The 26664-nt window shown below is 43.6% G+C and overlaps 1 protein-coding gene across 1 annotated transcript in view; it reads left to right on the forward strand.

Moving 5' to 3' along the window:
- LOC309565580 (receptor-type tyrosine-protein phosphatase eta-like) overlaps positions 1–26664 on the forward strand; it is a gene marked incomplete at both ends in the record, with an annotated part of 125960 nt that overhangs the window by 69162 nt on the left and 30134 nt on the right. Inside the window, 5 exons of the mRNA XM_082270534.1 lie at positions 2820–3059; positions 4650–4949; positions 13268–13352; positions 20965–21000; positions 21081–21165. Coding sequence (XP_082126660.1) covers positions 2820–3059; positions 4650–4949; positions 13268–13352; positions 20965–21000; positions 21081–21165 — 746 coding nt within the window. The remainder of the gene's footprint in view (positions 1–2819; positions 3060–4649; positions 4950–13267; positions 13353–20964; positions 21001–21080; positions 21166–26664) is intronic.

Consider the following 26664-nt stretch of genomic DNA (forward strand, 5'->3'; position numbering starts at 1 on the left):
CCCTAACATTTAATCCTAACCCTAGCCCTTAACCCCAACATTTATATCCAACCTTAGCCCTAAACCCTAACTTTTAACCCTAACCGTAGTCCTTAACCCCAACATTTAACCCTATCCCTAGCGCTTAACCCTAACATTTAACCCTAGCTCTTAACCCTAACATTTACTCTAACCCTAGTCCTTAACCCTAATATTTAATCCTAGCACTAGTCCTTAACCCTAGCATTTAACCCTAACCCCAGCCCTTAACCCTAACATTTAACCCTAACCCTAGTCCTTAACCCCTAACATTTAACCCTATCCCTAGCCCTTAACCCTAACATTTAACCCTAGCTCTTAACCCTAACATTTACTCTAACCCTAGTCCTTAACCCTAACATTTAACCCTAACCCTAGTCCTTAACCATACCATTTAACCCTAACCAAAGCCCTTAACCTTAACATTTAATCCTAACCCTAGCCCCTAACTCTAACATTTAACCCTAACCCCAGCCCATAACCCTAACATTTAACCCTAGCTCCTGACCCTAAAATTTACCCTAACCCTAGTCTTTAACCCTAATATTTAATCCTATCCCTAGCCCTTAACACTAACATTTAGCCCTAGCTCCTAACCCTAACATTTACCCTAACCAGGGGCGTAACTACAGGGGTTGCAGGGGTTGCAATCGCTACCGGGCCCCATGCTCCAGGGGGCTCGGTAGCAAACCAGTGGTGAACTTTCAGGATCGCAAAGGTCACACTTGCGACCGGACCCTGGCATTGCACCACTGTGGGGAGGCCCCAAGATTGTAGGAAGGGGGCCCACTGCACAACTTGTGAAAGAATCCTGCTGCGGGACTGAAATAAAAGGCCATGCAACGAGTGTAAAGAGCCCCAGGATTAGTGGGAAGAGCCCTGGGCTTGAAGGTAAGGGCCCCGGCCAGGGGTCTGGGGGGCCCTTCATGGTTTCTTGCATCAGGGCCCTGAAGGTTCTAGTTACGCCTCTGACCCTAACCCTAGTCTTTAACCCTAATATTTAATCCTAACCCTAGTCCTTAACCCATGCATTTAACCCTAACCCAAGTCTTTGACCCTAACCCTAAAATTTAAAACTAACCTAGCCCTAACCTCAACATTTAACCCTAACCTTAGCCCTTAACCCTAACATTTAAACCTAACCATATTCCTTAACCCCAACATTTAACCCTAACCCTAACATTTAACCCTAATCTTAGCCCTTAGCCGTGACATTTAACCTTAGCCTTTAACCCTAACCCTAGCCCTTAACCTTAATATTTAACACTGACCCTAGCCCCTAACTCTAACATTTAACTCTAACCCTAGCCCTTAACCTTAATATTTAACCCTAACCCTAGCCCCTAACTCTAAACTGTAACTCTAACCCCAGCCCTTAACCCTAACATTTAACCCTAGCTCCTAACCCTAGTCTTTAACCCTAATATTTAATCCTAACCCTAGTCCTTAAACCTAACATTTAACCCTTAACCTAGCCCTGAAAACTAACTTTTAACCCTAACCCTACCCCTTAACTCTAACATTTAACCCTAACCCTAGCCCTTAACCCTAGCATTTAACCCTAACCCAAGTCTTTGACCCTAACCCTAAAATTTAACCATAACTCTAGCCCTTAACCCCAATATTTAACCCTAACCTTAGCCCTTAACCCTAACATTTAAACCTAACCATAGTCCTTTACCCCAACCTTTAACCATAACCCTAACATTTAACCCTAACCTTAGCCCTGACATTTAACCTTAGCCCTTAACCCTAACATTTAACCCTAACCCTAGTCCTTAACCCTAACATTTAACCCTAACCACAGCCCTTAACCTTAACATTTAACCCTAACCCTAACCCCAGCAATTAACCCTAACATTTAACCCTAGTTCCTAACCCTAAAATGCACCCTAACCCTAGTCTTTAACCCTAATATTTAATCCTAACCCTAGTCCTTAACCCTAACATTTAACCCTAACCCTAGCACTTAACACTAACATTTAACCCTAACCATACCCCTTAACTCTAACATTTAACCCTAACCCTAGCACTTAACCCTAGCATTTAAGCCTAACCCAAGTCTTTGACCCTAACCCTAACATTTAACCCTAACCTTAGCCATTAATCCTAACATTTAAACCTAGACATAGTCCTTAACCCCAACATTTAACCCTAACCCTAACATTTAACCCTAACCTTAGCCCTTAGCCCTGGCATTTAACCTTAACCCTTAACCCTAACATTTAACTCTAACCCTAGCCCTTAACCCTAACATTTAACCCCAACCCTAGTCCTTAACCCTAACTCTAACATTTAACCCTAACCTTAGCCCTTAACTCTGACATGTAATCCTAACCCTAGCCCATAACCCTAACATTTAACCCTAACCCTAGACCTTAGCCCTAACCCTAACATGTGACTTTGGACACATAAATGTTCCTGCACGACTTTGATGTGACTTTGATGATACTTAAGTTCCAGAGAGTATAAAGTCGCATCAAAGTCGCACTCCATGAACAGTAATACTTTCCTATTAGCCCAAAAAAAACACAAAACGCATAAAAAACGCGTGTTCAATCCCAACCTGCATAGATGTGAACCTTGCCTAAATCTCCCCCATATCGTTTTTGTGCCCTAAAATGAACTTCAATGTAAATTTTAGTGAAAATGACACTAGAGTTCACTATTTACTAATCTAATTTTACTCATCTGAAATCTGATTTCAGAAAGTACCTTCACTTTGCTAATGTGTTTTTTCCTTCGATTTATTAAATGCCCTTGAATTGTTCATGAATTAATAACTAATATGTATTCTCTAGGATCGTCATCAACATCTCCTCCCGTTGTGGTCAGCGGTACTGACCAGCTTTCCATCACATGGACACCACCGCTGGGAAACGTGGACTTTTATGTTGTTTTTTTTGGAAATGTACCTCAACGAGTAAATTCCCCCACAGTGACTTTCTCAGCTTTACCACCAGGGACAGGATACAATGTCACTGTACAGGCGGTTAGTGGGAACCTCACCACAACAGTTGCCATCATGATGGTGGCCACCTGTGAGTTTATACTTTGTTTTATTGCAATTATACCAGCCATACATTGACAATTTTGGAGTTTCAGTCATCTTTCTACCCTGGCAATTTTCCACCCACCCTGTTAGGAAGAAGATCACGCTCAGCTGTGGTGTGCACTGCTCTGCCCCACTTTCACCTATATTTTATATCTTATATTGAACTGCATCAGGTTATTGCTGTTTTGTAGTATGCTGACACCTAATGGTGGTTTTGGGCCACTACAACTTATTTACTATGTGATTTTGGTATCTTCTTCTGTCCTCAGCTCCTGTTTAGAGCTAGTTAGTTTAGTCTTGGCTAGACCACCCCACCCCCCATTTCTTCCATGTTCCCTCAGTCAGTATCGTATAGGTACGGCAATTCGTGGGAACCTGCTGCCGTATAACTGCAGTGGCTTGCCGGCAAGTGGTTAAGCTGCCGTGGATGTGGGTTTACACATGCCACAGGCATGATCCCGCATCGCATTTGGTGGGCGGTACTGCCCATTGAGTGTGATCCATTCAACTGCATGGGGCAGCACCGCAACAGCATTCAATGCAGGCAGCTGCAATGCGGTGTTCAGTGCTTTAAGTGGCCCAAAAGAGGTGCCGGTACTCTATTATAGCCTATATATATTTTTTTTTTTTTTGATGACTCCCCTCATCCCCTGAGGTAACAACAACAACTATATTGAAGGGGTTTTATATACAGCAGTCAACAGACAGAAGACCTTATAAAAAAATAATAAATCCTTTGATTAGTTTGTGGATTTGCTCCAGTGACTCACCTCCCAGGCTGCAGGCTACCGCCACTTCTAAAACCGATGCCCCCCGGCCCGGCCTGCTCCTCGTGTCCTGGTAAAAATGGCTATGCTCCTCTGAGGCTCTGAATGACTCTGACTGTTGCTGGGCTGGCCGCTGGGCGCTTGCATATGCTTGCTACCTTGTCTCACTCTCACCACACCGATACCGACCGTCGACCGACTCCCGACACTCCACTCTATCCCAGTCAGTCTGTGCAGTGAGTGCCTCCACGCCACGCCTGTCCAGTCCCGTGCTCTCTAGGCTGGGCAGGGCCTGGGACGGGCTGATGGTGCTTGGCGTGCAGATGCGCCTGCGCGCACTCTCCCTCTGCTGGCGTGGGCTGCGTGACGTCATGCCTCTGTGCACGCCCCCTCCGCCGGGCGTCAGCCTGTTTGTAGAGGCGCCGCCGCGCCGAGACGCTGCCTGTTCTGTCTGTCTTGGTTTCAATAGGGGGGGCCTCCTCTGCCCCCCCCCCCCCCGTGACGCCACTGCGTACCGGTACGCTAAAAGCGTACCGGTGCGTACAGGCCCACTTAAAGCACTGGCGGTGATGCAGGGTTTTAGGGATAAAAACAAGTGGTGACAAGGCGACATATTGGCATATCTACCAACGATCGCTCTTCAGAGCATGGTATCAGTGTAGACTAACCCTTCTTGTTTAATTTCCATCACAGCTATGTAATTGGTTTTACAGCTTACACTCCATGGCAGGTTTTTTTCAATTACAACATTCTTATTTTATTTGTTTAGATGTAAAGATTTGATCCCTTTTTATTTTTCTCTTTGACAGATCCTACTCCACCGGGAAATATAAGAAACCAGTCTATTGTAGCAGACACAGTAACCCTTGTCTGGGACAACCCAGCGAATATGAGCAATGTAAAAAAGTCCTTCAATATTACTGTGACTAGAATTGACCTGTCCAGATCCGGGTCTTCAATATATACATCGGAAACGACGAATGTCACTGTCCGTGACCTGACACCTGGGAACTATACCTTCACCATTGTTACTGTGGGTGCACTCCAATACACAAGTACTCCAAAGACTGTTTCCATACTACTACTTAATAGTTCTTCCACTAATACAGGTGAGTAGAAGTGACATTATTTTTAAGAGTATTTGCATTTTTGACAAACTCTATCCAATTTTAGGCTCTATTCACACTTGTGCGACTTGTCATGCACCTTTGGACATCAGAGATGCATGACAAGTCGTTCCCCATGTTTTCCAATGATAACCATTTATATGTGCTGTGACAGGAAGTCAGCTAAATCTGGGAATGTAGTCACAGGAAGGAGATACATTTCCACCTGATTTAGAAAGTCCATTAATTAATTTAGGGTGTTGGCTACAGAGCTAGCCAGCAGGAAGTTGAAAGGCCTTCACCTGTTCAGAATGAGGGAGTTAAGGCTCTATAATTTGTTCAGAGAAAGTCCTATTGTTTGCTGCCTCCAGAAGCTGCATCCTGAAGCCATGTGGGCTGGGAGCAGGAGGACAGTCAGCGTGTGCCTCCCGACAGGATGTGTGGGCCTGGGAGAAGACCCCCCGGAGTGATGTGTGCCCGGGACGGTAACCAAGGGTGAATACGTCTCAAAGGTGAGAAGACGAACTGTTGATGTGAAAGAAACAAAAGGACTGTGTTGCCCTGTGAAGCTATTATAAAAGGACTATTGAGTGTCCGCTGTAGGACAAGGAAGTCTGCCCGACGGTAGGTTGGAGACAGACACTTAGGCAGGTTCCAGTTGTGAGAAGGTAGCCGCCCACAGAGGCAAGGATTTATTTTCTGTTTTATTTTATTTTGGATGTTTGGCTGCATACAGCCTGGTGAAGAAAACACCATTTAATAAACCACACTGTTTGTTTGCAAGCACTTGTCGGCTACCTCTCTGGGAAAACGCACCCCCCAAGGGGTCATCCACACCCGCCACCGAGCTAATCCCTTACATATGGTGGAGGTATGCAGTGGGCATAAGCAGAGATCCCTGCAAGGAAGTGCAAATGTTTGATGAACTTTATCTGGTGCATGAGATTGCACAATCTATGTGTGCAGGAGAGAAGATCCTGACAGAAAAAAAAAAGTGTTTTAAAGAGACAGCGGTCTCAAAATTATTTGATGAACTTTGTTGTGTCTGGTGCAAGTGACTGCACAAACTGTGTGTGCAGGAAAAGAGATCTTGCAAGAGAGAGAGAAAAACTACATGTGTTAAAGAGACAGTGGTCTGAAAAATTTTTGCTGGACTGTGAAAAATTTGTTTGTGGAGTTATTGAAGATGGGGCGTTCAAAACGCCTGAAGAATGCAAAGATAGATGAAATGAGAGACCGGATTCTATGGATGGAGGGGATGTTGCCGTCTGAACCAGCCCCATCCATGCCTAAAGAGAGTCTACTAAAGAGGAAGGTTGTTGTCCCTAGCAACACTGATGAAACCGCTATGGAGACGCAGTGTGCTCAGATGAAAAGTAAACTCAAAATGGAGGAGATGTTGAAACATCTGATTATATCAAATGCAGCTCAACAGCAAGCAAATGCAGCTCAACAGCAGGCAAATGCGGATTTTCAGCAGAGCTTTGCAGCTCAACAAAAGGCTCATCAAGAGAGCATGGCAGGCTGGAAACAGAGACGCCAGCAGCCAATGGAGGCCATCGGTTTGGAGGAAACCGAGTATGTGTGCAGGGCTGAGTTGGATGCCTTGCAACGGAAAATGGAAGAAAAGGAACAAGCCTTGGAATTGCTTAAAATGGAGCATAGAAACTTGCAGGAAACGAATGAACTACTCAAGTCTCATGTGTCACAGTGGGAAGAATCCACTGCTCTTCTTTTGGTCGAGTTGCAAAAACGCAGAGAGACTATAATGGAGAAAGATACCATCCTCATGGAAAAGGAAAGTGAAATTCAGACTTTGCAGAAGCAAAGTATGGCTGATATGTTGGAGTTGCGTAATCAGCTGAAAAAAAGTCTTCAGTCTTTGGGAGCTACAAAAATAGACCTGCAGGAGTCGCAGGAACAGAATGTTGCTCTGAAAGCGACATTGTCTCTCAGCGACAAAGAGAAAAGTGAAAGAGAGGCTAAATTACTGAGTACTGTGTATGAGCTCACTACTTTGAGCAATGTGGTAGATGAATGGCGTGCGGACTGTGAAAGTTGGAAAGGGGAAGCCCAACGTGTCCAGCAGCAGTTAAAGGAGAAAGAAGCCTGTGTGGCAGAATTACATTCTTATTCCCAGATGCTAGCCAATGAGGTGAAGGCTCTTATGCAGGGAAAAGGAGATTGTGAACATAAGAGGGAAAAAGTAGAGGCACAGCTTCTGGAATCGCAAGTCAAGGTGTCAGAAGGTGACCGATTGTGTGCTAAGCTGTCAGAGAAGGCAAACCGACTGCAGGTTGAGTTGGACAATGTTACAAATCAGCTTTCTCAAGCAGACAGCAAATCTAGAGAAATTGCGGAAGATTTTTCTATCTTGGAATCGCAGCTGCAAGACACGCAGGAACTCTTACAGGAAGAGAGGTGTCAAAGGCTGAGTTTTAGCACAAAGCTCAAACAAATGGAAGATGAGAAAAATGGCTTCCTGGAACAATTAAAAGAGGAGGCGGAAGCAAAGAAAAACCTATCAGAGCAAGTCGCAACATTGCAAGCTCAGATAGCGGATATGAAAAAACGCATGGAAGAAAGCGTTGGTTCATTACAGTGTGTTGAAGATGTGAAAAAGAAGTTTGATCAGATGCTTGGTGAAGAGAAGACTGTGTCTGCAAAATATGCAGAAGAACGCGCACGTGCAGAAACGGAGGTGCGTGATAACGAGAGCAAAGCCCTGTTCTTGGCTCGCTCTTTGGAGGAAGCTCTAGAGTGTAAGGCTGAACTAGAAAGTGTTAAACAGCTGCGTACAGAAATGGAAGAATTGGTCAGCTCCAAGGATGATGTTGTGAAAAGCGTTCAGGAGCTAGAAAAGTCTAAGCGAGCCTTAGAACAGCAAGTAGAAGAGATGAAGATTCCGTTGCAGGAACTGGAAGAGGAATTCCAGGCAACAGAGGATCTGTCCCAAAGAGGGGATAGTGTGCCTGATGCAGTTTTTAAAAGGATCAGTGTTTTGGGGTCTGTCCTGAGTGAGCCTCAGAAATGTGACGACATGTGGCTTGAATCACCCCTTTGGAATAAACCGTTCCTTCAAAAACTTCAAGCATTGGAAAATGTATCATTAGAACTTCAGCAAACAAAGGAGCTGAGTAAGAAATGTGGTGATTTCTCAGTTCAGGCTGAAAACCTAGTGGAGAAAACTAAGGCTGTTGGTGAAAACGTGAAGCAAATGAATAAGTGCCTTTCAGGGAGTGTTTCCAAAATGGAACTGGTGAAAGACGGGTGGCAGAAGTTTGATCGTGATCTTGAGATGCATTCCATGTGGAATTCAGATAGAGAAAAAGAACTAGGTGACCTTGAGCGGTCAAATAGTTCAGCAGAAAGTGCATTGAAGAAACCTGTAAAAGAATGTGTTGCAGTTCCATGCTTCTTCACTGATGCAGAGAGGAGGTCTATAATGGATACCACCCAGATCGCTGGGTTCAACTGTGTTGTTGCCTTTGACCCCTATGTTGGTGGAAGGAAAGTTGATGATGTTCTGGTTGGCTTCTTCTGTGAAGAGTTTGGCAAGAAATATAAACTGAATATCAAATCAAATAGTAGGCCTTTACTGCGACTCGCTCAGGAGGGCGAAAAGTTTAAGAAGTTGATGAGTGCAAATGCTTCAGATCTGCCTATGAATATGAAATGTTTGGTGAATGATATTGATATCTCTGGGAAAAGGAACAGGGGTCACTTTGAAGAAATGTGTGACAGCCTGTTGTCTCAATTGGAAAATCCTCTGCACAGCATCTTAGAGCAAGCAAAGCTCAAGAAGGAAGATCATTCCCTTTTACAACAAAAAGTCAATGATTGTGTACAGCTGTATGGAGAGGCAACTCAAGTCACAGAGGGATGTCAAGAGTCCCTACTTGGAACAAAGCTTAGTGAAGCAAAGGTTCTCAAAGTTTTGTGGAAAACATTTATGGATTGCAGAGAGAGGCGTCTTAAGAATGTTGAAGACATTAAGACTAGCCCAATTGAGTTGCCTATGGATCACGGTCCTCCATGGTGGATTGGACAGACGGTTATGAGGGACAAGCTGTCTGACATTTATGAGAAAGCTGTCAATGAAGATGACAGAAACGAGAAGGAGCAAAATGATGCCAAAAATGCAGTTGAAGAATGTGTATATGAGATGAGAGACAAACTGTGTGGCATTTATGAGAAATCCGTCAATGAAGATGACAAAACAGTTTCATCCGGAAGCTTGAGGATAATAGGAGGCTTATCAGTGAGTCAGCAGTGCCTGACACATGCGTGCCTGGAAATATGTGTCCCAACCCTAGGGTTGAAACAAGAGGGGGGGGTATGTGACAGGAAGTCAGCTAAATCTGGGAATGTAGTCACAGGAAGGAGATACATTTCCACCTGATTTAGAAAGTCCATTAATTAATTTAGGGTGTTGGCTACAGAGCTAGCCAGCAGGAAGTTGAAAGGCCTTCACCTGTTCAGAATGAGGGAGTTAAGGCTCTATAATTTGTTCAGAGAAAGTCCTATTGTTTGCTGCCTCCAGAAGCTGCATCCTGAAGCCATGTGGGCTGGGAGCAGGAGGACAGTCAGCGTGTGCCTCCCGACAGGATGTGTGGGCCTGGGAGAAGACCCCCCGGAGTGATGTGTGCCCGGGACGGTAACCAAGGGTGAATACGTCTCAAAGGTGAGAAGACGAACTGTTGATGTGAAAGAAACAAAAGGACTGTGTTGCCCTGTGAAGCTATTATAAAAGGACTATTGAGTGTCCGCTGTAGGACAAGGAAGTCTGCCCGACGGTAGGTTGGAGACAGACACTTAGGCAGGTTCCAGTTGTGAGAAGGTAGCCGCCCACAGAGGCAAGGATTTATTTTCTGTTTTATTTTATTTTGGATGTTTGGCTGCATACAGCCTGGTGAAGAAAACACCATTTAATAAACCACACTGTTTGTTTGCAAGCACTTGTCGGCTACCTCTCTGGGAAAACGCACCCCCCAAGGGGTCATCCACACCCGCCACCGAGCTAATCCCTTACAGTGCAATGTGAAATTGCAGCAAATTCAAAGTAGTTCATGTGCTACTTTGGTCCAACTTTCATGCAACTTGAGGGCCATAGACTTCAATGTTAACCCTCAGAAGTTACATGAAAGTTGTATCTGAATGTTATACAATGCAACTTGTGTGCAACAGTTGTCCATCATCACTGGTCAAAGCCAAAGTTGTATCCAAGTTGCACCCATCCAAAGTTGCATCAAAGTTGCACCAAAGTTGCACTCCAAAGTCGGCGTAACTTTGGAGTCATACAAGTGTGAATGGAGCCTTAAAGTATTACTAAACCCACAACAGTAAAATCAGTCTTTATATGCAGTAAAGCATGCTTGTTCTACTCACTGTAAATCTAAGGGGTAATCCTTTGCATTGTGTATGAAGATTGTTTGATCTTCTTTCACAGTCTCCAAAAAATAACCTGATATTTACAGAGCCAGGGGACCGGCTGCACATGCTCAGTTTGGTGTGTATTGCTAGAGAGCAGTGGCAGCTGGTGCTCCATGGGCCAGAGGGGGGGGGGGCGGCAGACGGACCGCACCATACAACCCCCCCAGACCACACCAGGCCGCACACCCCCGGACTATAGCAGGACAGGACAGGACCCCCAGGACAGGACAGGACCCCCAGTACAGGACAGGATCACTCACCCTGCCTGGACATCAGCGACAACGGCGACGGCTTCTTCTCCCTGTCTTCTGAGTCTCCTCCCTCCTCCTCCTCCATGCCCAATGGCATGGCTTCTCCTTTCAGCCAATTGGGATACGGGTCTCAGAACCCGCTTCCTGATTGGCCAGGAGGAGGACCTGTGTGACAATAGCGAATTTTCATTCGCTATTGTCACACAACTGGGTGGGCTGGAGCGCCCCGAGCCCACCTTTTTTTTAGACTGTGAGAGCCTCTGGCTCTAATCGCATGGTTAAAAAAAAAAATGCCCCATTGAACTTCATGCGCACGGCGCCCCGCATGTAGATTAGGGGGCCGGACGCATGGATAGGGGGGGTGGCGCCCCTGCGCCCCCAATGCACCAGCCGCCACTGCTAGAGTGTTTTTTTTGATGGAGGGGAGATTATGGTGTGGGGTTGTTTTTCAGGGGTTGGGCTTGGCTTCTTAGTTCCAGTGAAGGGAACTCTTAAGGCGTCAGCATAACAAGAGAATTTGAACAATTTCAGGCTCCCAACTTTGTGGGAACAGTTTGGGGATGGCCCCTTCCTGTTCCAACATGACTGCGCACCAGTGCACAAAGCAAGGTCCATAAAGACATGGATGAGGGAGTTTGAGGTGGAGGAACTTGACTGGCCTGCACAGAGTCCTGACCTCAACCCAATAGAACACCTTTGGGATGAATTAGAGCGGAGACTACGAGCCAGGCCTTCTCATCCAACATCAGTGCCTGACCTCTCAAATGTGCTTCTGGAAGAATGGCCAAACATTCCCATAGACACACTCCTAAACCTTGTGGACAGCCTTCCCAGAAGAGTTGAAGCTGTTATATTTCCCACAAATAGAGCTTTCTATTGGCGGTATTTGATCATCTGTGCAATTTTTATTTTTTACACTATAAACAAAAAAGAGCAACAATTCTGAAAAAAAAAACAAAAAAAACAATAGTTTTTTCATTTCTGCTATATAACATTCCCCCCAAAAAAATGTAAAAATCAAATTTTTTCATAATTTCAGGCCAGTTTGTATTCTGCTACATATTTTTAGTAAAAAAAAAAGTCCAAATAAGTGTATATTGATTGGTTTGCACAAAACTTATAGCATCTACAAACTAGGGGAAGTCAATTGTATTTATTTTTTTTTTACTAGTAACTAGTAATGGCAGCGATCATCTGCGATTTTTAGCAGGACTGCGACATTGCAGCGGACATATTGGACACCTGACATTTTTGACACTTTTGGGGGGACCAGTGACATTACTACAGTAATCAGTGCTAGAAATATGCACTAATACTGTACTAATGACACTGGCAGGGAAGGGGTTAACCCAGGGGCGATCAAAGGGTTAAATGTGAGCCTAGGGGGTGTTTTCTAGCTGTGGGGGGATGGGCTTGTAATATCAGCTTGTAATATCAACACAGAGACCTGTGATCCTAACAAGAATAGAAAAAAACTAAATAGAAAGAATATACTTGTCTTTCCAAATTCGAATTTGAATAGAATAAATTTGAATTTGAATAGAATAGAACAGAAAATAATAGAATAGAAAATAGGAGAATAAAATAGAAAGGAAAAGAATAGTAAAAACAATAGACTAAAATAGAATAGAATAAAAATAGAGTAATAAAATAAAAAAAAATAAATAAAAATAAAATAAAAATAAAATAAAAAATAAAAATAGAAATAGAATAAAATAGAATAAAATAGCACAGTGTTCCGAAATTTGAGCTTTAATAGAATACATTTGTATTTGAATAGAATAGAATAGAACAGAACAGAAAATAATAAAATAGAAAATAAGAGAATCGAATAGAAAGGAAAAGAATAGTAAAAACAATAGACTAGAATAGAATAAAATAGAAAGAATATAACTTCTCTGAAATTCAAATTTTGAATATTAATAGAAATTAAGAGAAAAGAATAGAAAGGAATAGAATAGAAAGAACAAGAGAATAGAATAAAATAGAAAAAATATAACCATTTTCAAATTTCGAATAGAATAAATTTGAATGGCAATTCAAATGCGATTTCTGATTCAAATTTTCTGAATCAGCATTCAAAAATGAATAAATGAAACAAAATTAATTTCTGCACATGCCTCGCATTCCCAGCATGCTTTGCACCTTCAGCTTAATGTCTACTACACAGGACTACATATCCCATGGTACCTTGCTACCTGCAAGCAGTAATTCCTATACTGACCCCGCCTCCTGAAACTCCTCCTCTCAGCTCCTCTGTAGATCAGAAGGCGGGCTCTGTGAAATGTGTGACACAGCAGTATCGAATTATAGGGCATAGTGACCCCGTGTCACTGAATACAAGGAAGGAAATGTGTGGGCATCTTCACAGAGTACGTTTACAAACTTCTAGATGGTTCAGAATAATAAGAGTAGCCCAGAAATCATTGAAATAAAATAAAAATGGATAGAAATGAATACGCGATTTTACATTTTGACCACAGATACGCATTAACCTGACTTTTTTTTTTTTTTTTTAAAAGATGTTTTTATTTCTAACAAAATTTAAAAATGACATAGATGGACATAAATTTAACATATTAAAGCGGAAAGCATAATATGACATAAAATATGGTTTAACTTATTTTCTTTCTTCAGGTGTCATTGTTGGGGCTGTGGTTGGAAGTGTCGCGGGTGTTATTGTCATCGGCCTTTTGGGATTTTTAATTTGGAAGATTGTAAGGTAATACTAAAACAAATATATTTCCCTGAATTAAAGTATAAATAAGAAATACAAAGAGGTTTTTCTCACCATTGCATTGCAGTAACACGGGATGTGATGCCATTCATTTTGTATGGTACCCTAATGCATGTTCAATGCAGCACACCGCAAAACACGGTAATGCACTATATATGACTTGGCTGTTTTGAATGCTTTTAACCACTTAACGTCTAGCCACGTAGACCTACGTCCGCTGACTTTGCGGGGTTATACCGGGATGATGCCTCTAGCTAGAGGCATCATCCCGGTAACGTGGTTTGAAGCCGCTCGATCCCGGGGGGGCGGGAGGGGACGTCCCCCCCTCCCGCCGCCTTCCATGGCTTTGCTCGGGGCTCCCGTCCCACCGGGAGCCCCGAGCACGTCCGCCGGCTGGATGGAGTCCCCATGAATGCCGGAAATGGCATAGATCGGGTCTCCGATGACGTAACCCGGAGGCGGCGTCCATGACGTCACTTCCGGGTTACTGTGCTGCAAAAGGCGGCAGATTTGAAAAACGGCTGTATGCAAAAATGCAGTTTTCTGCGTTTTGCATACAGGGAAGTGTAGTGGAGGGGTTTGGGGTCTTTTAGACCCTCAATCCCTCCATAAAGTGTACCTGTCACTGCATATTGGTGTCACAAGGGATGTTTACATTGCTTGTGACAGCAATAAAAGTGATCAGATTTTTTTTTTTTTAAACAACCTGTAATAAAGTTAAAAAAAAGAAAAAAGAAATAGGAAAAAAAAAAAAAAAAATTTAGCCGCCCCCGTCACCGTTAGCTCGCGCACAAAAAAAAAGTATACGCAAGTCGAGCCGTGAATGAAATCGCTGTTCAAACCACACATGTGAGGTATCACCGCGATCGCCAGAGCGTGAGCAATAATTTAAAAAAAGAGCCACACTCTAACTCTAAACTGGTAACCGTTAAATAAATTTAAAGCGTCGCAGATTGAGATCTCTATTGACCGTAGTTTGTCGCTATCCCACGGGGGGGCGCAATTTTAAACCATAACATGTTGGGTATCTATTTACTCGGCGTGACATCAACTTTCACAATATACAAAAAAATGGGCTAAGTTTACTGTTTAGTATTTTTTAAATGCAGTGAAATGTGATTTTTCAAATTTTTTCCAAAAAAATGGCGTTTTAAAGACCGCTGCGCAAATACCGCGTGACAAAAAATTTTGCAATGACCGACATTTTATTCTCCAGAGTCTTTGCTAAAAAAAATATATATAATGTTTGAGGGTTCTAAGTAGTTTTCTAGGAAAAAATACTGGTTTTAACTTGTAAACAAAAAGTGTCCTCCACAACAGTACCTGTCAAGTGTAAAAAAAAAAAAAAAAAATTTTTAAATGTACAAAAATATTGGCCAATATCTGCCGATACCGATATTCAATGGCTAAAATATCGGTATCGGCAAAGAAAATCCGATATCGGTCGATCACTACCTGTAATACATGAAGGGAAACTTTGTCTAAAAGCTCCAGGAGGGCATTGGGCGCCTACACAGAATCCTCGTTTGCCCCTCCCCTGCCCATCTTCAAAAGTACAGGGATTACGCTAGCTGAGTGAGGGTGTCGCATTCTGGAGTCAGTCTCAGAGGACACAAATTGAACAGTTTGCAGAAGGTGCAGACTCACCCAAGATGCACCAGCTTGTCTTCACCAGAGCTCTTGGTGGTGGAGATGGGTTTTGCTGTGTGCCAATGGCAGGTCCGGACCCTCAAGATTCCCCCAGCAGAGAGAGAGCAACTGGGAGGCAGGTAAGGAACAAGCAGAAGCGTAGTTGATAAACAAGCCAAGGGTCATCACTGAGCAGTAGCTGGAAGTGCATAGTTAAGGAATGGACAAAAGGATGACCTGAACAAAATAACAGAGTGGGCAACTACATGGCAAATGAGGTTTAATGTGGAGAAGTGTAAGGTAATGCACTTGGGGGCTAAAAACATAAATGCAAACTACTCACTAGGGAAGGAACCTCTGGGGAAATCAAGAATGGAGAAAGATCTGGGGGTCCTAGTAGAAGATAGACTAAGCTATAGCATGCAATGTCAAGCTGCAGCTGTCAAAGCTGGCAGAATATTAGCATGCATAAAGAAGGGAATATATTCCAGAGATAAAACTATAATACTGCCACTTTATAAAACTCTGGTATGGCCACATCTGGAGTATTCTGTACGGTTCTGGTTGCCAATCCTCAGAAGGGATGTGCTGGAACTGGACTAAGGCCAAAGAAGGGCAACTAAACGAATTAGGGGATTGGAGGACCTTAATTACGAGGAGCAATTACAAGCGCTTCATTTATTCTCCCTGGAGAAGAGACGCCTGAGAGTGGACATGATAGAGATTTACAAATACCTCAATGGTTGGTGATCCCAGCATAGGAAATAAACTATTCAGTCTCAAGGAGCGTGAGAGGACACGTGGCCACACAATGAGATTAGAGGAGAAGCGGTTTAACCTTAAGCTGCGTAGGGAGTTTTTCACTGTCAGGGTGGTAAGAAGGTGGAACTCTCTTCCACAATTGGTGGTATCAGTGGGGAGTATTGATACTTTAAAAGACTCTTGGACATGTATCCCAAAGAACACAATATTCAGGGATATGGGAAATTAATATTGTCACTGACACACACACACACACACACCTGCACAGGTTGAACTGGATGGACTGTGGTCTTTATTCAACCTTAACAGCTATGTAACTATATGTAACTATGTAACGAGTGGTAGTGTAGAAATGGACAGCAACAGGAGTGACAAGAGCAAGATATTGGCTGGAGAGAGCACAATAATCTGACAAACAGGAAGTGCAAAGACATGGCTTAAATAGGAAACTCATGGGAGGAGCAAAGAGTTCAAGGTTCACAAGAAACAAGCTACAAGACAATATATTTGGAGGGATTGTCCAGAGAACTTTCCCCCCATCCCAGGTGGCTCAGCAAGAAGAGATGTTGCCAGACGCCGCAAAGGGCCTTGGTTCAGATCCAGGTCCTGACTAAGAGAGCAGAGAAATGCTGCAATACTAGTCAGTAGTACAGTACCAGTATGTAAAGGTGTATTTGCTTTGTAAGAATAATTGATCTCTAATGCTGGAACTCAACTCAAAGGTCTGCAAGGGATTCAAAATAAGCCAACCTGAAACTCTAAAAAGTGCCATTAACCGCTTCCGGACCACCCGCTGCAGAAATACTGCGGCAGGCTGGCCCTCCTGCACGAACCGCCGTAGGTATACGTCGGTCGTGTGTCTGTAGCTAGGGGGCGAGCGCGTCCTTTCGGAGGCACGCTCCCGCCCCCACTCGGCAGCGGGGACTCCAATACACGGGGTAGGTGGCTCTGACTGCCGCCTGACACCCGCGATCACTCCCCGCTGAGAGAGAAGAATGGTCAGCTGTTGTAAACACAGCTGACCGTTCTTCTCTCTGGAATGATTACAGAGTGCCTGTGATCCTTCTATATAGGAACACATGTCTCTATGATCATTTCACAAGCCCCCCCCCCGTACTGTTAGTGTCACTCCCCTAGGCTTACATTAAACCCTTTGATCAACCTCAGTGTGAACCCCTTCCCTGCCAGTGTAATTTTTACAGTAACAGTGCATATTTTTAGCACTGATTACTGTAGTAATGTCACTGGTCCCCCCAAAAGTGTCAAAAATGTCAGTTAGGGGTCCGATCTGTCTGCCGCAATGACGCAGTCCCGCTAAAAATCGCAGATCGCTGCCATTACTAGTAAAAAAAAAAACAATAAAAATTACATCAATCGTCCAACCCCAACATCACTGGAGTTAGGGTTGGAGACTTGGAATGCAAAGTCTCAGCTTACGCTGACGACATATGTATGTGCATGTGTACATGTAGGGTCTTTTTAATAATTTGACATATAATCCTATATGTATTTATATTTTAATTTATATTTATACATATTATACAATTGGTATTTTTCATATATATTTTTTATGTATTTATACACATTCACGCTAGTTTTGGGACTTTAATTCAATCTCAATTTAGTGATATTTGATGACTTTTTATTATTATAGGTTGAGTGTGTACACACATGACATGCGTATGTACACGAGACTCCTTCTGCTTCACTAATTACATACATTTTGCATATGTTGAATATTAATAATAATTTATATTCATTTTCATTTTTATTTTTTATTTATTTCTATTTTTTTTTATTTATTTTTTATATATTATTTTTATTTCTGTATTAATATTTTTTGTGGTGTGGCCCAAGTTCGGTTTTAGATATATTGTTTCCACATTAGCATGTATTTATTCCATACTGTGTATTGTTTTAGTCTTACATCATTAATTCCAAATGTTTTTATCTAGAATTGCTTATAATTTATCCCCAGTCATGACAATCCTATAGGTGTTTTTAGTGTATAATAATGGATCAATAGCAATGGTCTCAGTTTAAGACCCAGCGGTAGTCCAGCAGTTTTGCCCTATATAATGCCCTTCTCTAAGATGGCGCCATAGAGGCCTGAGGAAGGAGCGCGTGCTCTGACAACGCGTCGCCTGTCAACGTCATCACACTCTACGTCGCAGCCGTAAGTACGCCGCCGGAAGCTCTGACAGTGTCCCTTGGGTCCGCGATACGCCGTTCTCCATCGGCCCTAACGGATCTCCACAGCGGACCGGTCAGATTCTTCTGCAGAGGCACCTGGACTTACCAAACCCCATGGGTGTATATCCATTGCTGTTTATACTTACGTGATTGTGAGTATGTAGTGTGTTGAATTTCCAATAAAATACGAGTCCTATTACACTTAGAGTGGCGCCTATCTTCTCCCTTACGAACCCTTTGATTTCGGCACCCAAATTGATGAAAGAGTTGGAACGATACGGCCTGTGTTCCAATATGAAGATTAATTTTCATAAATCTGAAGCACTGGGGGTGGGAATTCCGGCCCCCCTTTTGGCACACCTTTCCTCGACTCTGCCTTTTAAGTGGACCCAGACGGCTCTGACGTACCTCGGCACCCAGATACCGTCGGACCTGTCTCGACTCTACGAGTTGAACTTCCCTCCCCTCCTGACCCATATTCGTCGCCTATTGCATTCTTGGAATACGGGATTGCACTCCTGGTTTGGGAGGTGTAATTTCCTTAAGATGTCGATCCTCCCTAAAATCCTATATCTGTTGCAGGCCCTACCCGTGAAGATTCCGTCTTAATTTTTTGCCCAAACCCATAGTATCTTCTTGAAGTTTATTTGGGCCCACGGGAGGCCTCAGTATTCTCGTGCCCAATTGACTTTGCCGAAGCAATTTGGGGGTCTGGCCCTTCCCGATGTGGCAAGATATCACCAAGCTGTCCACCTTGGCCGGTTAATTGATTGGCGGAGGCACAGTGCTGGTAAACTGTGGGTACAGTTGGAAAGGGGGCAGACCACTGCCTCCCTGGAGGGACTGCCGTGGGTCATTGGGGAACTTCCCCGTCGTCTCCGAGTGCACCCCACGATTGGAGTGATGATAGCAACCACTCCTCGACTCTTGTCCCACCCCTCCATCTCCACACGGACATCCCCACTTTACCCTGTTTTGGGTAACCCTGAGTTTTCTCCAGGATTGGAGGACTTGGCGTTCCGCGGGTTGGCAGCCAGGGGTATTTCTCAGGCCGTTCACTTTCTACGGGGATCCCGTTGGCCGACGATAGAGGAGCTGATGGCAGGGGGTGGCCCCTTTTGGTTGGGGTTCTGGCATGCCGCCCAAATGCATCATTATCTTCATTCCCTGCTGGTGCCCTCGTCATTTGTTCGTGATCTCACTCCATTTGAGGAGTATTGTGTGGGGAGTGGGAGCCTGCCGGGTACGTTGTCTAAATCCTATAGCTTAATGATCACCCCGGCGGAGGACTTTGTTTTACCTGGCCTGGGCAAGTGGGAGTGAGACCTTCGGTTGAATCTCACCCCGGCGCAACGTTTGAAAGTATACACCTTAGCTCTAAAAACGCCGACTTGCGCGAAACTGCAGGAATTGAATTACAAGATCCTCACTCGGTGGTATAGGGTCCCCTCTTTTTTGCACAAGCTTTTCCCGGACACGGCGGACCTCTGCTGGAGATGTCAGGGTGAGGTGGGCACGATGCTCCACATCTTCTGGTCCTGCCCCCGCCTCCGGACCTTTGTGGAAGGATGTCAGGACTCTCTTGGGAGAGCTTTCGGACCGGGTTATCCCGGACACCCCAGAATTCTTTCTTCTCCAAGTTTCTTCTATGCCGATTTCGAAATGTAAGAAATCAATTATTCCCCACGTGCTGTGCGCGGCAAAAGCTTGCATCCCGATGCTATGGAAGTCGACTAGGGTGCCAACGATTAAAGACTGCATGCACAGGATGGAGGATATTAACCGAATGGAAGACCTCACCCTCACGAGGCAGCATCGCCGGGAACACTATGAGAGGATCTGGGGATACTGGAATGTCTTTGTACTATCTGACAAGGGGAGGTCATTGATGTGTGACTAACTCTAAACCTGGGGCCGCCTGTGGGAGCGTCCATGCGGAGGGCTCCCCACTGCTCCCCTCTTCCCTACCCCCCCCGCCCCTCTTTCCTCCCATCCCTATCTCCTTACCCTCTTTCTCTGCCTTTTCTGAGTTCTGTTCTGCTTCTTTCCCACTCCTCTTACTTATCTTTCCAAAATTCTTGTTAAAATCAGGGAATGAAGGCCGGGAAGGATTACTTCTCCAGCTACAGTTCTTCCATATGTTCAATGTAGTGTCTGGCTAATTTTGGTTCCAGATGGCTATGTTTGCCCTTTCCCTGGTAACAGGGGTGGGCCCTAAGGTCACAATAGAAACCTCATTGTCCACTGACCTAGTGATTCAGTTTGGTATTCGGTTCTCATCTCAATGCTGTGTTTGTTGTACGTTATTGACATATGTGCAATACTGTTTGCTTTTCGACTGTTGTTCCTTTTAAATAAATAAAATATTTGAAATAAAAATAAAATCAATCTTCCCGTAGTTAGTAGTCACGATAACTTTTGCGCAAACCAATCAAAATACTCTAATTGCGATTTTTTTGCCAAAAATATGTAGCAGAAAAAAATTGGCCTAAAATGTTAAAAAAAATTATTGTTTTTTTTTTTTTTTTTTTGAGAATCTTATTTAGCAGAAATTTAAAAATATTGTTGTTTTTTTTTTTTTTTTTTTTTAGAACTGTCGCTCTTTTATTGTTTATAGGGCAAAAAATAAAAATTGCAGAGGTGGTCAAATACCACCAAAAAAAAAAAAAAAAATCTCTATTTGTGGGAAAAAAAGGACATCAATTTTATTTAGGTACAGCGTCGCACGTCCGCGCAATTGTCCGTTAAAGTAATGCAGTGCTGAATCGCAAAAAATGGCCTGGTCACTAAGGGGGGAAATCTTAAGTGGTTAAAGAACCAATATTACCGATATCATTTTTGTGATGTTAGCAATGAGCTAAAGCCTAAGGAAAGCATAAAAGCAAAAGCATAAATAAGTTCTGATCACATTGAAAAAAAAGTTAAACTTCCCAGTTTGATATGATTTATAGCCAATATACTGTATATATATTATATCATTGCTTACTGTTTGTGTTGTTTATATCAATTGCAGGAAAAGAAAATGGTCTCTAGATAAGAGGCAGCCCACGTAAGTGCGTTCATCTACCAAATCATAAAATTGTAGGAATTTTTACCTTCATATAATAACTCCAAATTTACCTTTCCTAGGGGACATACTGCTAAGACTGAACAATTTGAAGAAATGTTTAAAATGAAAGAAAGGGACACCCAAGGCTTCGGCAAGGAGTTTTCAGTAAGGACTATAACCTTCTGTTTCAGGACCAGGCCTATTTCTGACATTTGTGGTTTACAAGTTAAAATCATTTTTTTTTTGCTAGAAAATTACTTAGAGCCCCCAAACATTATATACTTTTTTTTTTTAGCAGAGACCCTAAAGAAAAAAATGGAGATCGTTGCAATATTTTATATCACACCGTATTTGCGCAGCGATTTTAGAAACGGAATTTTTTTCGGAAAAAAATACACTTTTTTTAAATTAAAAAATAAGAAAACAGTAAAGTTACCCCCATTTTTTTTTCTATAATGTGAAAGATAATGTTACGCTGAGAAAATAGATACCCAACATGTCATTCTTCAAAATTGCGCACGCTCGTGGAATGACGACAAATATTGGTACTTAAAATTCTCCACAGGCAACATTTTAACAATTTCTACAGGATACCCATTTAGAGTTACAGAGGAGATCTAGTGCTACAATTATTTATCTCACTCTAACGATCGCGGCGATACCTCACATGTGTGGTTTGAACACCGTTTACATATGTGGTTGCGACTTGCGTATGCGTTCGCTTCTGCGCGTGAGCTCGGAGTGACGGGGTGCTTTAAATTTTTTTTCTTTTCTTATTTCTTTTACCTTTTATTTTTTTATTTTTAGACTGTCCCTTTAAAAAAAAATTTTTTTTTGATCACTCTATTCCTATTACAAGGAATGTAAACATCCCTTGTAAAAGAAATAGGCAGGACAGGTTCTCTTTAATGTGAGATCTGGGGTCAAAAAGACCTCACATCTCACATCTACACTACAAAGCATCATGAAAAAAAAAATGGGCCCCTTAAGGCCGTTGGGAGGAAGCAATGTATAACGCCGCTCCGGTCCTCCAAGGCCATAGAGTGGAGTGGGGGTCAGCTTGCCCTCAGTCGACTTCCTGCCTAGGAAGGGAAAGGACCGGATTATTTTTCCCACTACCGACGGCTCCGGTAAGCGGGGAAAATGACCGGGAAGTGGCGAGAGGGGGGAGGGGCACCTCTCCCGCCGCCCATAAAAGTGATGGCAAATCCGCCGCTGGGACCACTTTTATGTGAAAGCGGATCACCCGCCATTTAAAAAAATACTGGGGTTATGGCAGCTATCAGGCATGTTGAGAGTCTGAGCCAGGTGCTGGTCCAGGCATGTGGCCGGGGGCCTGGTCCATGCAGGTGGGCGAATCCCGAACATATGGTTGCAATCTTACCCAAGCCTGGACCAGCTCTGTGACATCAGCCGACAGCCGGCTGCAGCCCACTGTCTGCTGAAAATGAGTCACAGGAGTGCAGAACGAACCACAGGAGAAGTACAGCCAAACGAGCCTTGGCTTTACCTCCCCTTTAAGTAACTATTATAGGTCTTGTTTCGTAACCTGTGATCTGACAGTAAAGGAGCAGAAGCAGACTGATGAGCTCACCTGTCTGTCACTTTTCTTTCTATTCCTATCTGCATATCCTTGGTAGCACATGAGCACTGCAGCAGCACTGGTTGGCTTCTCTTGCAACTTTTCCTTCTTTATCTAAGCTTTGCTGTACAGGAAGTCAAGTTCAAAATATAGCTTCCATGTATATTTGCAGTTTTTAACCACTTTCTGCCCAGCATACGTATATATATATATATATATATATATATACATATATATATATATATAGCCTGGGCAGGAAGCCATTATACCAAGATCATGGCTGCAGCCGCATACTGTTTTTTTAGAGCCAACAGTTGGTTTTCCCATAAAAGTGATCCAAGCAGCTTTAAAGCTACCTAATCACTCTTACCGTGCTCAGAAGGCGCCACCACCAGCCGACATTTATGTCTCTTCTGTTTCCCCGGGGAAAGTGTTGGGGTAGTTACTCAAAAAAATTAACTAGTTACTAGTTACTTCTGTAAATTGTAATGAGATTACTTTACTAGTTACTGCATTTGAAAAGTAACTTCACTACTTATTACTTTACTTTGCTTTTGAAAAAAAATATGAACAAATTCCAATGCGCATATTTATTTGTAGTGCACAAAAAAACAATACAATATTTATTGTTTTAGTTCTATATATATGACCACAGCGTGCCCCCTTTCAATGCCAGAGTGACCATAGCGTGCCCCCTTTCAATTCCAGAGTGACCACAGCCTGCCCCCTTTCAATGCCAGAGTGACCACAGCGTGCCCCCTTTCAATGCCAGAGTGACCACAGCGTGCCCCCTTTCAATGCCAGAGTGACCACAGTGTGTCCCCTTTCAATGCCAGACTGACCACAGCGTGCCCCCTTTCAATGCCAGAGTGACCACAGCGTGCCCCCTTTCAATGCCAGAGTGACCACAGCGAGCCCCCTTTCAATGCCAGAGTGACCACAGTGTGGCCCCTTTTAATGCCAGAGTGACCACAGTTGCCCCTTTTCAATGCCAGAGTGACTAGTGCACTTACCTGCAGTGGCGGGCATCTTCTCCTCAGTCCTCCCGCCTCCTCTGAGTCCTCGGCCACACGATCCCCCGCTCTCCTCAGTCCTCCCGCCACCTCCGAGTCCTCGGCCGCTGCCACACGATCCCCCCGCTCTCCTCAGTCCTCCCGCCACCTCCGAGTCCTCGGCGGCCTCTGCCACACGATCCCCCGCTCTCCTCAGTCCTCCCGCCTCCCGGCTTGGGTAACGCAGGAAAGTGCGTTACTCAAGCCGAGTAAAGTAAATGTTACGAATGTAACGTGTTACGTTACTAAGTTACCAAAAAAAGTAACGTAGTTAACGTAACGCGTTACATTGTAACTCGTTACCCCCCAACACTGCCCGGGGAGCCCGGGACTGTGGAAAGCAGTTGGGTCAGCTCCCTACAGAGGAGATGGAGGTACAACCAGAGAATCATCTGATCAAACAGAAAAATGTAAAATAAAATAAATATAAATAATTTTAAAAAAGTAAAAGCACCCCATCCCCTGTGCTCACAAGCAAAAATGTACGTAGGTCCAGCACGCATATGTAAACCGTGATTGAGCCACACAAGTGAGATATCATCATGAACATTAAAGTGAGCGTAATAATTCCAGGGCTGGAGCTCACATTTATCTCTAAACTGATAACATGGAAAGGCTTTTAAAGCGTTGCCTATGGACAATTTTAGATACCATGTTTTGTCATCCATTTCACAACCGTGAGCAATTTAAATCTTAACATCAAGTGCTAGCTGTGTTTTCTTCCTCTTTTTACATTGTTGGATTAAGTGCTCACTGTTTTTCTTTATACTTAAACACTTAACAATCGTGACATGTTTGTAATCTATTCACTTGACACAACATCATATTTTGCATTTTACAAACATGCTGATATTGTGCTTGTTGGGTATGATATTGTGCTTGTGTGCACTAAAATTCCTTTGTATACACACTCAAGTGTATTTTTTTCTGAAAATTGGCATTTGATAAATGTCTGCGCAAATATCTTGTGATAAAAAACATTAAAACAGCTGCCATTTTATTCTCCAGGGCCTCTGTTTTCAGAAAACATATAGTGTTTGGGGGGTTCTAAGTTATTTTCTAGCAAAAATATGCAGATTTTAGCATGTATGTGAAAAGCTAAAAAATTGCCCCGTTAGCTGTGATCACCAATGTAAGAAGCATTCTTCCCACTGATCACCAATGTAGGGAGCATTCTTCCCACTGACCACCAATGTAAGGAACATTCTTCCCACTGATCACCAATGTAGGGAGCATTCTTCCCATTGACCACCAATGTAAGGAACATTCTTCCCACTGACCACCAATGTAGGGAGCATTCTTCCCACTGACCACCAATGTAGGGAGCATTCTTCCCACTGACCACAAATGTAAGGGACATTCTTCCCACTGACCTCCAATGTAAAGAGCATTCTTCCCACTGACCACCAATGTAAGGAGCATTCTTCCCACTGACCACCAATGTAAGGAACATTCTTCCCACTGACCACCAATGTAAGGAGCATTCTTCCCACTGACCACCAATGTAAGGAGCATTCTTCCCACTGACCACCAATGTAAGGAGCATTCTTCCCATTGACCACCAATGTAAGGAGCATTCTTCCCACTGACCACCAATGTAAGGAACATTCTTCCCACCGACCACAAATGTAAGGAGGATTCTTCCCACTGACCACCAATGTAAGGAGCATTCTTCCCACTGACCACAAATGTAAGGATCATTCTTCCCACTGACCACCAATGTAAGGAGGATTCTTCCCACTGATCACCGATTTACGAGGCATTGTTACCACTGATTACACACCAAAAAAATCAAACATTATATATACTTTAAGCTTAGAAATAAATGACCAGGGTCTGCAGCCCATCCGCCCACGGCTTATATTTTTCATTCAGATATAACAGTTGACCTCCTCTTTTTGAGTTTTTTTGGTAATATTTCTGTAAACAGCAGTTCCTCAGGCGGAGAATGTGGAACCTTAACTTTCTCCATTCCTAAAACTTAACTTGTGGGCTCATACACACTTCTCAAAGAGAAACAGGAAAGGCTGTACTTTAAAGAATCACTTGACAAGAAGCTACAGCATTATCCAGCATATGTATAAGCTGGGTGTATCTGGTTCCAGTGGTGAATTAAAATACTATTATATTAATATTATAAAATATATAATATAATATATGATAATATAATATAAATATATAATATTATAAAATATATTAATATTATAATTACATATAAAGTAGACTTTCTGGCATTTGAACTATTTAAATTGTTTCCATGGCATGATTAGCAGAGAAATTGATTTCATGTGTTGCCTGGAGTTTCTCATTATCCAGTATAAGGAGTATCCGGCATTATTTATGTGACCAAAGACAGGCAGCTTTAGTGCCCCAATGCTTAGCCCCCCAACCAGGGGAGGACTTGACCAGGGGACAGGGGGGCAATTGCCCCCTGGGCCGCTCTGATGCCCCGTAAAAAGGCTGCACCACTTCTGTCACAGACATGCCTAAAGGATTCCTGGTGAAGAAAAGTAAAATGTCCCCACCGCTGACCTACTGAGTGCAGGTTGAACACAAGGACAAAGTGCAGGCCTCCCTCCCCCAGCATGGATGGTGTAAACTGTGTCTGAGCAGAGGCCGGTTCCATTCCCCACTGGAGACTCTCCTCCCCCCCCCAGCAAGCCCCAACCGAGCTGTCCCAGCTCCCCCCAACCACCCCCTGGCCAGATTCAGCCAGTGAGTAGAGAGTACCTGGAGCAGGGCTTCAGCCTGGAATGGGGGTCAAGGGGAGCACAGGAAGAGGGAGAGTAGGAGGGGGGCTGAGTCGCTGCACCATGGGCCTCTGGTTTGTAGTTGCCACCTGGACCAAAAGTTGCCAATCTGCCCCTGCCCTCCAACCCCCCTCCTTCTCAGGAGGCTATGCCTCCAAAGACACAATGATAACAATGTAAGTGTTCAGGTGTTCAGGTTGTCCATTTTCATCATGGGCATGACTAACCCCTGAGCTTCGAAACAGCTTTTGGCACTCAGGGCTTGAGTATTGGGAAAAAC

Source organism: Pelophylax lessonae (genome assembly GCF_965119305.1).
Source record: "Pelophylax lessonae genome assembly, chromosome: 10".
In the NCBI taxonomy this organism is placed as follows: Eukaryota; Metazoa; Chordata; class Amphibia; order Anura; family Ranidae; genus Pelophylax; species Pelophylax lessonae.